At 41.6% G+C, this 12157-nt stretch overlaps 4 protein-coding genes across 4 annotated transcripts; 3 read left to right on the top strand and 1 right to left on the bottom strand.

The window, feature by feature from the left end:
- Positions 1-880: 880 nt before the first annotated feature.
- On the bottom strand, positions 881-3260 carry LOC120421749 (peptide-N(4)-(N-acetyl-beta-glucosaminyl)asparagine amidase). The gene is made up of 2 exons (XM_039585022.2): positions 1422-3260; positions 881-1365 (listed from the first exon to the last, which is right to left on the bottom strand). The coding sequence occupies exons 1-2, from the start codon at positions 3157-3159 to the stop codon at positions 1208-1210; spliced, it is 1896 nt and encodes a 631-aa protein (XP_039440956.1). The 5' UTR covers positions 3160-3260; the 3' UTR covers positions 881-1207.
- A 723-nt stretch (positions 3261-3983) lies between these two features.
- Positions 3984-5982, top strand: LOC120421755 (zinc finger protein 883-like). Its single transcript, XM_039585028.2, has 2 exons — positions 3984-4156; positions 4214-5982. The coding sequence occupies exon 2, from the start codon at positions 4234-4236 to the stop codon at positions 5860-5862; it is 1629 nt and encodes a 542-aa protein (XP_039440962.1). The 5' UTR covers positions 3984-4156; positions 4214-4233; the 3' UTR covers positions 5863-5982.
- Positions 5983-6112: 130 nt separating this feature from the next.
- LOC120421756 (uncharacterized) lies at positions 6113-7839 on the top strand. Its single transcript, XM_052710180.1, has 2 exons — positions 6113-6589; positions 6648-7839. The coding sequence occupies exons 1-2, from the start codon at positions 6176-6178 to the stop codon at positions 6822-6824; spliced, it is 591 nt and encodes a 196-aa protein (XP_052566140.1). The 5' UTR covers positions 6113-6175; the 3' UTR covers positions 6825-7839.
- Positions 7840-9056: 1217 nt separating this feature from the next.
- On the top strand, positions 9057-10462 carry LOC120421746 (coenzyme Q-binding protein COQ10, mitochondrial). The gene is made up of 3 exons (XM_039585019.2): positions 9057-9290; positions 9345-9425; positions 9501-10462. Exons 1-3 carry the CDS (start codon positions 9211-9213, stop codon positions 9952-9954), a joined length of 615 nt encoding a protein of 204 aa, XP_039440953.1. The 5' UTR covers positions 9057-9210; the 3' UTR covers positions 9955-10462.
- The last annotated feature ends 1695 nt before the right edge of the window (positions 10463-12157 follow it).

The raw sequence follows: 12157 nt of genomic DNA, 5'->3' as shown, positions 1-12157 counted from the left end.
TTGTAAAAGTTCCAAAATAAAAAAAACTCATTATTGCGGCTCTCAGGATTATAAATTATGATTCTGCTGCGATTTATTGTGAAGGCAGACAAAAATCAAAATACAAGCGCAACCTGTCAAAGCCTGTTGCGCCACAAACCACTCAATTTATGTACGGCGCAACAGATTTTTTCGCGCAACAGAAGAGATGCGCACTTCGGTTTGGTGGTTGCGGGTGGATTGTTTCAGTTCCATTTGAAAAATGAAACAGCTAGAACAAAGTAGAGACGCGTTGCAAGTAATCTAAGAAATACATTGTAGAAAAAAGCTAAAACTGCTCGAATGGAAATGCTCCATTAAGCTTGCTAAGGAACCTCTGCGTTTTCCGCAGTGCGGAATACGATCGCAGCAGAGCCGCAATAATAAATAAAAAAAACAGGAATTTAAAGAAAATCAAAAATTATAATATTTCTTAAATTTATAAACTTAAAAATGTCAAAATTCATAAATTCAAGAATTTAAAAAAGGAGCATTTTAAAACCTAAATGTTAAATTTTTTAAAACTACAAAAATTTGGAAATTCAAAAACTGAAAAATATTAAGAATGCAAAAATTTATCAATTAAAAATGTCTAAAGTTCCAAAACCAAAAAGTCAATAATTAAAAAAAAAATGAAAATTTTGATTGAGAAATTCAAAATATTCTGTAAAATTCCGTCGGACTTAAACAACTCAAGAATTGTAGATTTTTTTTTTAATATTTTGAATTTTTGATTAGGCCAATTTAAGTGTGACGTAGTTACTACATGGATGACGAATTTCACTGATCAAATTTCAACAATAACAAGTTTAAATAAAGGAAAATTCGGATCAGACTTTCACACGAGTTTACTAAGTTTTAACAGAGGTGGATTACATTGATAGAAACTATTTATTATTGAATAATGCATCGTCATAAAATCCCCGACTCTTCATATCTCGACTAGAATATCTAAAACTCGAAAATCACTGTTCATTGATTATTGTTTGTAATAACCTCATAGTATTGGTTCAAATAGGAATTATTTTATATTAAACGTTAATTTCGTTTACGCGACATATTTTTTTTCGATGTAATGCTTTACTAAGTATTAGGAAGTAATAGTAAAATGTGCTCAAAAAGTGCTTTCTCATTAAAGATTCACAGGTGGTGGTGCCGCACTTGCTTATTACAATAAGTTCGATAACAGTTACATAAACTGAACGTTCAGCTCAAACGGGTAGTCCTCGGCGTGTTTTCCTTGGCGGAAAATTTGCGAATGCTGCCACATCTTGCCTCCGGAAAGCCGCGCCTGAATCGTGAACTTGCCCGACCCGACCAAACTTTGTAGATTGGTGGTGGGCTTGCCTGGGAAAATTAAAAGCATTATGTTTGGTTGTTTCATTAGACCGTTAATCCCTTACCTTCATCGGTAAAATAAACCAGCTCCACCTTTGCGCCCTCATAAACCATCGAGTCAAGCTTAAGTTTGATATCTCGAACTCGCATGCCTTGGATAGAAAAATCAAACTTCCAGCAGACGCTGCCTCGCTCGGTGCCCTCGGTCCGTGCCAAGTAAACCATCTTCCAATCGTGCTCCTCCTTTCTGAAAACGTTTTCGCTGGTGTACTGGCGGCTCTGCCAATCCTTGGCACTTTCCAGCACCTGAACTCCGGTCGATTCTTTCAAAAATCGCTCATAAGTGTCCTTTGCGCAGGAGTAGCGCACGTTGAATTGCTTTGCACGAATTTCCTGTTCGTTCGGAATGAAGATGTAAAATGTGTTGAGCTTCTGCTCGCCACGCTGCAGCCGCCAGTCCATACTTCCAGAACTGCGTCCTTCTAGTTCGGCTTGCGAAGGAGCTCGTGTCGCCAGCAAATCCAGACACTCCCAAAGCGTCCGCTTGCGCAGATAGGCCTTTCTTGGTTCGGACAGCTTGCCGCGACGTTTCGCTCTCAGCTTAAGGATCGTGTCCAGCAGTTCACTTTCGGAACAAGTTCGACGACTTTTCAGCACCTTCTGGTGATCGTTGGAGTATCGCCACGTCACATCTGTAACATCTTCCTTGGAGAAGGCGAACACATAGGAAATCTCTTTCTTCCAACCGTGCTCGTACATCAACGGAGAATCGATAGCGTTTTCACACGGGTCAACGTGAATCCAACGTCCCTGGCGAGCCGAGTAGACCTCTGTCCACACGTGATCGCCAGTAGAGAATACAAAACGAGCTTCGTAGCCTAACGCTCGGCACAGAAAGGTGAAGCAGTTGGCCCATTCCCCGCAACGTCCGCACCGAGTGTGCAACAGTTTCTCGACGTCGTTGTATCGATAGAATCTTCTCAGTTCATTACAGCACTTGTAGACCTCAACTCGAACGCCGTCCTCGACTCGACTATCCACCTGTTGGGTCTTTTCGTTGCCACAAACCGTACAAGGCAATGCGTTAACCCAACGAAAGAAGTCTGCCTTGAACCAGCCAACCAGTTCTTCAAGGATCAAGTCCTCCAACCACGGCTCCTCTCCGTCGAACGTGCCAGCCTTGACCAGCTTCTGCACCTGCCGAAGCTTCTCCTTGGCTCGTGTCTTCAAAGTTTCCAGTGGAACCAAATTTCTTCCGCTCTCCAGCAATTCCTCATCCTCGTACTGCATGACTTGGTCCGAAAGCAGTTCCAACTGTTGCAACAAAGCATTCCTCGCACACACGATCTTCGGGAAGGCAATACGTTTCTGGAAAGCACTCCCGGCCCGGATCGTGGGCCTCGGCACGCTAATAACCCGCTCCTTGGCCTCCAGCAGCGGCTGCTGGACGTCCTTCGAAGTGGACGGTTTCGCAGCCCCGGGATTTTTACATAACTCCATTCGTTCGGCTATAAAGTCCCGATATTTTCGCAGCTTGGCAATAACCACATTAGAAGGCAGCGACAGCGTCCCGTTCGCTTCAACGTAGCCAATCTCCAACATAAGCTGTTTCATTCCACTGCAAGCAAGCAATTTTTCCTTAATGGTTTTATTCTCCAGGCGCACCGTCCGAAACTTCCCATTTTGAGGGTCTCGAATTATGTTGTCCAGAAGTCGCAGAAGAGTTTCCGCTCCGGTCAAGAAACTATCCCGTCCGTTGGACCGTTCTAGTGCAATCACCAGCGATTCATTCAGGGTGGTCATTTTGCGTTACTCAATCACTCAACCTTTATTTCTGATTCGCTAAGATTGCTGAATTGAGGCCACGACGCTGGAGATCACGATTTTCGTAACAAACTGCTGCACTTTTTGCTGACACGGCTCTCGAGAATGACTAAGCAGCAAAACAAAACAAAACACGAAGGATGATACCTCAAAAACAGACGTCAAACCGTAAAACGGGCTTCCAAAACAAAACAAACTCCGACACTACTGCCACTAGGGAACAGCAACCATTATTGGATTGGTCCAAAATCATTGCTGATTTTTTGACAAGCTTCCGAAAAACGTTGCAATTAAAAAAAACATGTTCAGTAATTATTCTTGGTGCATCGGTATACGCCGTAATCATCATTTTTATCAGATAGCATTTTGGAGTACACTCTACTTTACTACGTCACATTTTATATTTAGTACCACTATATTTGTTTTGCTAAACTTATTAGTTCAATAGTCTGAAAAATAAGTAGATTTCCTTTTCATTCTCATGTTGTTTATTCTCGGTTCTCTTCGGTATAATAGCGATGTATACATTTGCAAACGCGTCGATGTATTTTATATACATAAAAGCCAAGATTTATACAAACCTACGCGTATATTGAACCATGGATTGAGTGGACTTTTATACAGCCCACTGAGAATTTTGGCTCGAGCCTCGACTCGATTCAGGCTCGATCTCGAGCAAGATGGACTCGAGGCTCGAGCCAAAATTCTCAGTGGGAGGCGTCATTTTCGACCGACCTTCTAACTCCGACAAACCTAAATCAACTGCACAAAAAGGATATGTCGATGAAAATTAAACAAAAACGAAGTGTCAAAGTAATGTGGCAGAAGTATTTTTCCAGTGCAAGAGCAATAACAGCATAAAAACAAAAGTGTAAAAAATTATAAATTTCTTCAAATAAATAGATTTAGTAATTTTAAGTAACTAAGTTCCCGAGGTCTAGCATCAATCAAATCAAAACTTTTTTTTGCTGTTGTGGTATGTAATCATACTCTACAAATTGCTCTTGGTCAACTATTTGTATGAATTTTGCAGATCCTCTGACACAACTCACGATGCTTGGTGGTAAATACAGCGAGCCACCGGAGGCCGCCCGAAATCGACCAAATCCTGTGGTAATGTCCATGATGGTGCCACCGCCCCCGCTATATCCAGCACCTTCCTTGGTTACAACCCCGACAACAGTAGTCCCATCCACGGCTGTCCGTCGACCACCGAATGACTCATCATCTGCTGAAGATGGATCCACCACCTCGTCCACGACGCTTCAGTACCAGTGTCAACTGTGTTTAAAGTGCTTCGCTAGTGTGGCCACCCTAACGGCTCACTTGAGCACACACGAACAAGACTACCGGCACGCAAGTTCCGGCTATAATGGACAACAGCTGGTGGCCTCAGGTGCCGTCATCAAGTCAGAGCCGCAACCCTTCCAATTGCTGTCGCCTCCGATTTACCCAGGATTTCAGGTGGCATCCGGTTCCGGAACTACGACTGGTCAGGCGTGTCAAATTTGTCAGAAGATCTTCAGCACGGGTGACCAGTTCCAGGCCCACATGAAAATCCACGAGAACGAGTTTCGTAACCGGGCTCTGTACCAGGCCGGAAGTGTCCAGCAGCAGCAGCAGCAGATACAGGTGAAGGAACAAGAGCCGGAAGAGGCTGGCGATGGAAATCCAGTTGACTGCATTATGTGTCATAAGAAGTTTCCAACGGCGGCTTCGTTAGCGATTCATTTGCGTGAGCACAGAGAAGTCAAGAAACCTTACAATTGCTCTGTTTGCGGCAAAGGTTTTATACAGTCAAACAATTTATCGACGCATATGAAAATTCACTCAGGATCTAAACCGTATAAATGTGAAATATGTTTGAAGCAATTTAGCCAATCAAATAATTTGAAGACACACATCCGCACCCATACGAACGAACGTCCATTCGCATGTCCAATTTGCGAAAAAAGATTTAATCAGAAGAACAATCTGACTACACACATGCGAACCCATTCGCTAATCTGCAAGGTCTGCCAGGCCCAGTTCAATCACCCAACAGAACTGACCAAACATGTACGCGTTTGCTACGCAGACCTCAAGCCGAACATTTGTACGGTGTGCAACAAAGTGTTTATAAACAACGAAGAACTAACCGAACACACGAACAAGCAGCACAACCAGGTCAAACCACATCGCTGTCAAATATGTTTAAAAACCTTCACCCAGTCCAACAATCTCAAAACGCACATGAAAACTCACATCTTCATGGATCCATTCAAATGTCACTTTTGTTCGAGGTCCTTCCAGAACGAGGAAGAATTCGCTCGCCACTCGCTGGTCCATTCATCGCCAAAACCATTCAGCTGTCCGTATTGCAACAAGCAGTTTATCCAATCCAACAACCTTAAAACACACGTCCGTACGCATACAGGCGAAAAGCCGTACAAATGTTTCGTGTGCGATCGTCTTTTCAACCAGAAAAACAACCTCAATACACACCTACGGATTCATCAGGGACTCAAACCCTACCAGTGCACAATATGCCAGAAGCGGTTCAACCAGTCCAACAATCTCAACAAGCACATTTATAAAGTTCACTGTCACGATAAGATACCCGGAGTTCCTCAGCAGCAACAACAGCCGCCACCACCGGTCAACGGTCCTATCGATGGACTTGGAACCGTTGCTCAGAGTTGACTGATATGATAGCGATGTGAACAGGTGCCTGCACAATGCTGATGTAAAATAAAGAAAACACTGAAATATATGTAAATACTATTCACTAATTCTAATTGCTGTTATTTTTACCTTGCAAAACGCAACAGCTTTGCCAAAAACGCGAATTGTTGCGAATTTTGATTTTTTACCGTACGTGACATGACTTCACGCTTCATGCTGTAGTTAAACGCTGTGCATGACTCCGATTAAATTACAAGTGCACATTTTTAGCACTCATACCAATCGTCACTGCAGTTCAATTTCAGCCATTCAGTAGGAAAAATCGTAAAAAATGGCTAAATTTATATTGTTCTTAATACCACTATTACTACAAGGTCAGGCCGATATCTCACCGACCCTTGGCCTAAACCTAACCCGCCCGTACTTGATTCGTGTGTCCAAGTTTATTTGCGTTGAGCAACCGTACAAGAACACGGAAGTGCATATTTGCAACATCAAATTGCACCGGAACAAGCCGGCCAGCTTGAATTTGCACTTTACATTTACTAAACCGACTAAAATTATGCATCTGGCTTTTACGATGTTCTATAAGTACACGACTTTCCAGCCTTTCCTCATGCAGTTCGACATAGATTTGTGTCATTACTTTAGCGAGCAAAGGGGCAAAGGTATTAACAAAATCGCCGATTTTGTCATTGATTTTGCGACGTCACAGGTCAGTTGGATTGACCGCTGTCCGTACTACGTAAGAAACCCTAAAGTTTATAGTTGTAATACAAAGTCTGTCTAAGTTTTCGTTTTAGGGCCGCTATAATATCACCAATTTTCAGGTAACCCCGGACATTATGCCAAAGTTTTTGCCAGCTGGAGATTATCGCTTGGACGCTAGACATTATGACGAAAGCAATAATACTTGGATGTATTTTCAAATATTCTATAGTGTGCGCGCCAAAGGTTTGATCGACTTATCAATGGGATAGAATGTCGTTTTTAATATATTCCATACCTCCTTGGCTCAATAACCTTGAATAAATTTTTAAAAATAACAGAGAAATTTTTAGCTGTCTGTGTAGGTAACGGCTTAAACAGACATATTGACTCCTGAATCCTTCCATCCCTCCATCTTATTGTAAGGTATGCACTTTGGAAGAAACCGGTCAAGAAAAATTTCAAATGGGCAGCAGCGGTAGTGAAAGCAAGCCAGAGAGGGTGAAGAAAAGCTCCAAGAAAACGTTCCCTCTCTTTTGTTGACCCCCTTTCTTTCGAAGAGCATACCGGCCCTATGTTGGAAAGAATGATTTGACGTTGCGAGACAAAAACTAAACTTAATCAGCAATACTTCAGTACTCTAGTGCATGTTAGTCATGCATCGGCACGTGTTAATGCAGATCAGCACTAAGATTGTAGCACTCAGTATTGCTGACTAAGTGCTGCTTAAGTGCCGGTGCTGGCAACTGTGTTCATCAGTTTTCTCAAAACTGGCAACTAGGCGTTGCCCACGTAGGAAGAGAGAGTGAGATAGCATGTCTTCATGCAGAATTGTCATCATTTGCTCACTTCATTTATTTGGGTTTACTGGCTTTAAAAAATAATGTAAGTACTAAATTCATGTATAAAATTTTATAATTTTACTAAAATGCTATGTATTTTCAGAAACCTCTTCTTGGTTACTCATCTTACTTCCTGACTTGATATATTACAGCAGATTCAGCGATAGAAATTAGCATATTTTTCCGGGAGACGTCAACGTCGAAATCGAGGTCGAAATCCTTTTTCAAAAGAACCAGCCGGTGAAGTTGACATGCAGGCCAGGATGTGCCAAGAAAGCCATCATTGGAAAACAAAATCAACTCCAAGGAACGTCTGGTATTAAAGTGTGTTGATGGCTATAATTTCCGGAAACTTCCCGTAATTTTCCCCGTGGGCTTGTTTCAAGTGTTTGTTATTTCTTGCGTGTTTTTCATTTGTGTAAAATAAAAATATGAAAAATAGTTTGATGAACTTCGTTGTTTAATTTATCCAATCTTCAATCATTCCAATCAATCAATCAAAATTGCAATCACAAAAAGCATGATTATCGTCCATGATGGTGTTAAAATTTAAGTCGATAAGATGCTCCAAAATCACATCAGTGATCCACTTCTAATTTAGTCGAGAGGATACCGGCTCAAGATCTACACCCGGCGATGGCAGCATGCAACAAATGGTATCAAATCCCGAACAACTCATTTTCAACAAAAAAAATCCAACTCGGTCAGCTGTGTCGGTAATCGAGTACAGAGTAAACAAAACAGATTAAAAATAGCATGGGGAGCTGGAGGAAAGGGAGAAAGATATATTTTTGCCTCTCTCAATTTTTTGACGTTTTCTGCAGGGTTGGATAACAACAGTAGGGGCCAGCACTAAACCAGCCGAGTAAAGTCCAAACTCGGCCATTGTTCAGCACTGGAGTAGCTGTTAGTGCTGTTATCAAAGCAGTTTAGGCTTTTACTTGGAGCTGTAAATGCGCTGTCAGTGCTAAACAGTGACCATGTTTAAGTGCTGGATGGTTACTTGGGTGGTGTTCGTGGGTTTCCTATAGATCCTGTAGAATGAAGTAAACGAAGATGGGCAACCTGGTTCTCTAAGGATCGTCTAAGAAAGGTAACTTTCCTTCAACTTCAACTTCGTAAGTGAACTTAATGCTGTTTATGGTGTCTAGTACCGATGTTAGTGAACCCCTTTTGATGACGCAAAAGATGTCATCCACATATCTCCACCAACGTTCTGGTAGTAGGCGTTCGGTCTGTAGCTCGTGTTCCAGTGCAGCCATATAAACGTCGCACAGGAACGGTGACAGTGGGGTTTTCCATCGGTGCCCCCAGCTTCTGTAGTATACACAGCAAATTCTGATGTTCGTTTTCAGTTAATATTTACTGAAAACTGCACTACTGAAATTTTCAGTTAGTTTTTCGCTGAACTTCTGTTAAAATTTGTATGGAGCTGTCAAATGTTGCTGAAATTTCAGCAAGTTTTCATTTACTGAAAATTTCAGTAGTGCAGACTTCAGTAAATTTATTTAGCCACATTTAGTAACGATTCGTTAAATTTTGTTAATCAACGGCAAATCTGCCAAATGTACGCGCCGTTTCCCTAGCTTTTTGCAGGTTATTTTCCTTCTCATCAATTCGCCACACCACAACACCACTGGGCATGTACACAAAAGAAAACAACCCGTTTGACAGTTCTCGGACAAAGTGATTCGCTCACAAAAATATTATTGCGAAATTTCTCAAAATTAAGAACGAAATAACTCTAGTTTAGTTTTAACTAAATTGTAAAAAATTAAATCATTTCAGTTATTTTAAAAGTGATTAGTTAGCGAATATGACGACAACTGTAGCATCCAGTATTAAAAGTATCGTCCTTTCGCGATCCTTAGTTCAATTTCAAAGGCAACCACTTCTGTGAGTACTTCCTGCAATACTTTAGAAAAAGTTATTCAAAAACGCCCGTTTCAGTTATTCAACCTATCGTGGCCTCTTCGATTTCACGCCGATTACAAATACGAGACGAGAGTTTGCCCAAAAGAAGCTGGCAGGGTAAGCTCGGGATTGGCTATTGGCCTTGAATGTGACCGACCTTGACCATGAACTTCCGCTTCCCTATATTCACAGATATTCGGCGGAACAGCTGTTTAGCGTGGTGTCGGACGTCGAAAAGTACAACACCTTTGTCCCGTTTTGTAAAAAATCGCACGTGTACGCCCGCAAGCCCGGTTCGCTGAAGGCCGACCTGATAATCGGATTTCCACCGCTGAACGAAAGTTACACCTCGAACGTAACGCTGGTCAAACCATCGCTGGTCAAGGCCGAGTGCGTGGACGGGCGGCTGTTCAACTACCTGCTGACGGCGTGGCAGTTCAGCCCGGGCCTCAAGGACATCCCGCAGTCCTGCGTAATCGATTTCATGGTCGCGTTCGAGTTCAAGTCGGTGCTTCACTCGCAGCTGTCCAATTTGTTCTTTGACCAGATCGTCAAACAGATGGAGTACGCGTTCATAGCGGAGGCCGGCAACCGCTTCGGGCCGCCCTCGATCAAGAGCCACGTGCTCGTGTCGAACAAATCGTGACAGGGCCGGGATTAAGAATGAAAATATTTGTACATTTTGATTGGCCACGTGTGGGCGGGTGGTCCTAGCGAGCCGCTGGCTCACAAGCAAAAGGATTGAATGAAAGTGGAGGTATTTTTTGTTGTTGTTCGTTATGTAGATATTGTTTTATTCGAATTAATAATTCATCAACGAGGAGGGACCGTTTATTGCGGTCCCTCTTTCATCCCACCCCCTTTGGAAGTCTAGGTCATCGCGTAGCCCCGAACCCAGGACGGCGACCTTCGCGTAGACTAATTTAACAATTGGAAGGCAAAAGTACCCAAATAGATTGATTTAATGTGAACGTACGGGTAGCGCGTTTGTCGTCGAAAGAGAGAACCGAGAAAAGGCAAACGTTGGTTTTTTTCTTCTCAATGAACTCTCGGAAAGAAAGCCCAAAATTTCCATTGAATATCGCAACCTTGGCGTGCGTGTGCCCGCTAATAGCTTCGTTGTAACCTTGGTGAGTCTGTTTTGAATAAAACCCCTTTTTTTACACGATAATCTTAAAGGATTCAGCAGTTGCATTAATGAAAGGTTGAAACAAACACGAAAATTCCGTGCCTGCACCACCGGACTAAATCTAATCGGAAGCTAATAGTCGTTAAGTTTATTTTTACAGCTTGTCGATGGAAACAGAGAAAAAAAATGTCCAGACAAGTTGATGGTGTTTTGTATTTCTATTTGACTATAATGAAGCAACATTAGTCATCGTTAGCTGTGTTTGAGATTTAAACCACCATTTTTGTCCATTTACTAGCTTTTAGTGCATTCTATTCCTTGATTGATTCAAAGAAAACACAAACCAAATAACTGCCAATCGCAATTGGAGAAAATCTGGATTTTTACTTATGCATTTTTTAATTTATTGATTCTAAGAGTTTAACGTAAACACAAATTCTAAAATTTAAAAATTTTAAACATTAAATAAACATATTTTTTTAATTCTTCTTTTGTAAGCGGTTACATATATGTAGAAAATCTAAAAATCAGTAACAACATTTCAAAAGGGCGAAACCTACGATCCTGCCGTTTCGAGAAAATCAACATTCAAAATTTTGCAATTCCGATCAATTCCTATTTCCACAAAAAAGCATGAAAACCATCATTTTTATCAAAACGTAATAGAAAATAGCAATAATTTCATCATAGAGAGCAATTTGAAATTAATTAAAGTGTTTTTGCTTTTAAAAATTGAGAAAAACAAATTACGCCTTTTTGAAGAGCGTGCCTCCATTTTCGCCCCACCGTATTCGCCACCCACTCAACCAAAACAACGGTTTAGCCCGTCAGGTTACGCCACAAAGCAAAAGTAAACAACAGATTCGCCCTTTTGGTTTTTGTTCACTTTTCGGGTTTTTAAAGAAAAAAGTGGTGAAACAACTATTTTACCATTGTGAAACGTTACAGTCAGTGATCATACAGTGATATTTGCAACCGCAGTGATAAAAAATTGGTCTAGAAAGCCTTCATAAGGAGTCCGGTTCAGGCCAAGACTCGTTGAGCTAGGATACACCGTAAGTAGCAAGTTGGTTTGACGATGTGGTCTATATTGAAGTGACGTTCCTTGGGGTGTCCCCGCCGGAAGTGGGAGACATGGCACCTGACGACTAGGCCACCCCGCGACACCATCCTGCCTTCTCAATCTTTGCTTAGCTTCAATGGTTACGGAGGCGATGATTTTGTACGGCATTCCTCCTAAACCTCCCTACACTAACTTTTTGTCTTGCAACTGCTCGACCCAGAATCCCCGGATGTCCCAAGAACCGGTAAATTATGGACCTTCATATCTAGATTGTGAATCCAGACCAGATCCGATACTACAATAATTGAAATTAAAAAGTTATGTATTTAGGAACATACAAATCTGTGTTTGTTGTGGAATTGTGGTCAGAGACATCAAAAACATACATTTTGATCCATTTTGAGGATTGTCAGGTTAAAATTCAATAAATTATAACGAAAATTTAGTGTTTCTAAATATACGTCGGAACTTGCAGAAAACACTACATTCGCCCCTCGTGATTGGATGAAAACACAAGGGCGGAAACTCAAATTGGTTTGTTTTGATTGATGTTGTTGATTAGCCCTTTTGTTTTTTGCTTGTAAAACTACGTATTTTCGGAATTTTGTGATGATGGAGGGTGTTTTAGAATCAGTTTTTTTCGCTTTATATGTGTAC

Source organism: Culex pipiens, chromosome 3 (genome assembly GCF_016801865.2).
Source record: "Culex pipiens pallens isolate TS chromosome 3, TS_CPP_V2, whole genome shotgun sequence".
NCBI lineage: Eukaryota > Metazoa > Arthropoda > Insecta > Diptera > Culicidae > Culex > Culex pipiens.
This window is presented reverse-complemented; position numbering and strand designations above follow the sequence as displayed.

Bases quoted from the DNA above. Each gene is read 5' to 3' on its own strand.
- LOC120421755 (XM_039585028.2), top strand. From the start codon at position 4,234: ATGCTTGGTGGTAAATACAGCGAGCCACCGGAGGCCGCCCGAAATCGA.
- LOC120421756 (XM_052710180.1), top strand. From the start codon at position 6,176: ATGGCTAAATTTATATTGTTCTTAATACCACTATTACTACAAGGTCAG. The intron at 6,590-6,647 runs GTAAGAAACCCT...TTTTCGTTTTAG, and splicing joins TTGACCGCTGTCCGTACTAC to GGCCGCTATAATATCACCAA.
- LOC120421749 (XM_039585022.2), bottom strand. From the start codon at position 3,159: ATGACCACCCTGAATGAATCGCTGGTGATTGCACTAGAACGGTCCAAC. The intron at 1,366-1,421 runs GTAAGGGATTAA...TAATTTTCCCAG, and splicing joins GGTTTATTTTACCGATGAAG to GCAAGCCCACCACCAATCTA.
- LOC120421746 (XM_039585019.2), top strand. From the start codon at position 9,211: ATGACGACAACTGTAGCATCCAGTATTAAAAGTATCGTCCTTTCGCGA. The intron at 9,291-9,344 runs GTGAGTACTTCC...CGCCCGTTTCAG, and splicing joins TTTCAAAGGCAACCACTTCT to TTATTCAACCTATCGTGGCC. The intron at 9,426-9,500 runs GTAAGCTCGGGA...CTATATTCACAG, and splicing joins GCCCAAAAGAAGCTGGCAGG to ATATTCGGCGGAACAGCTGT.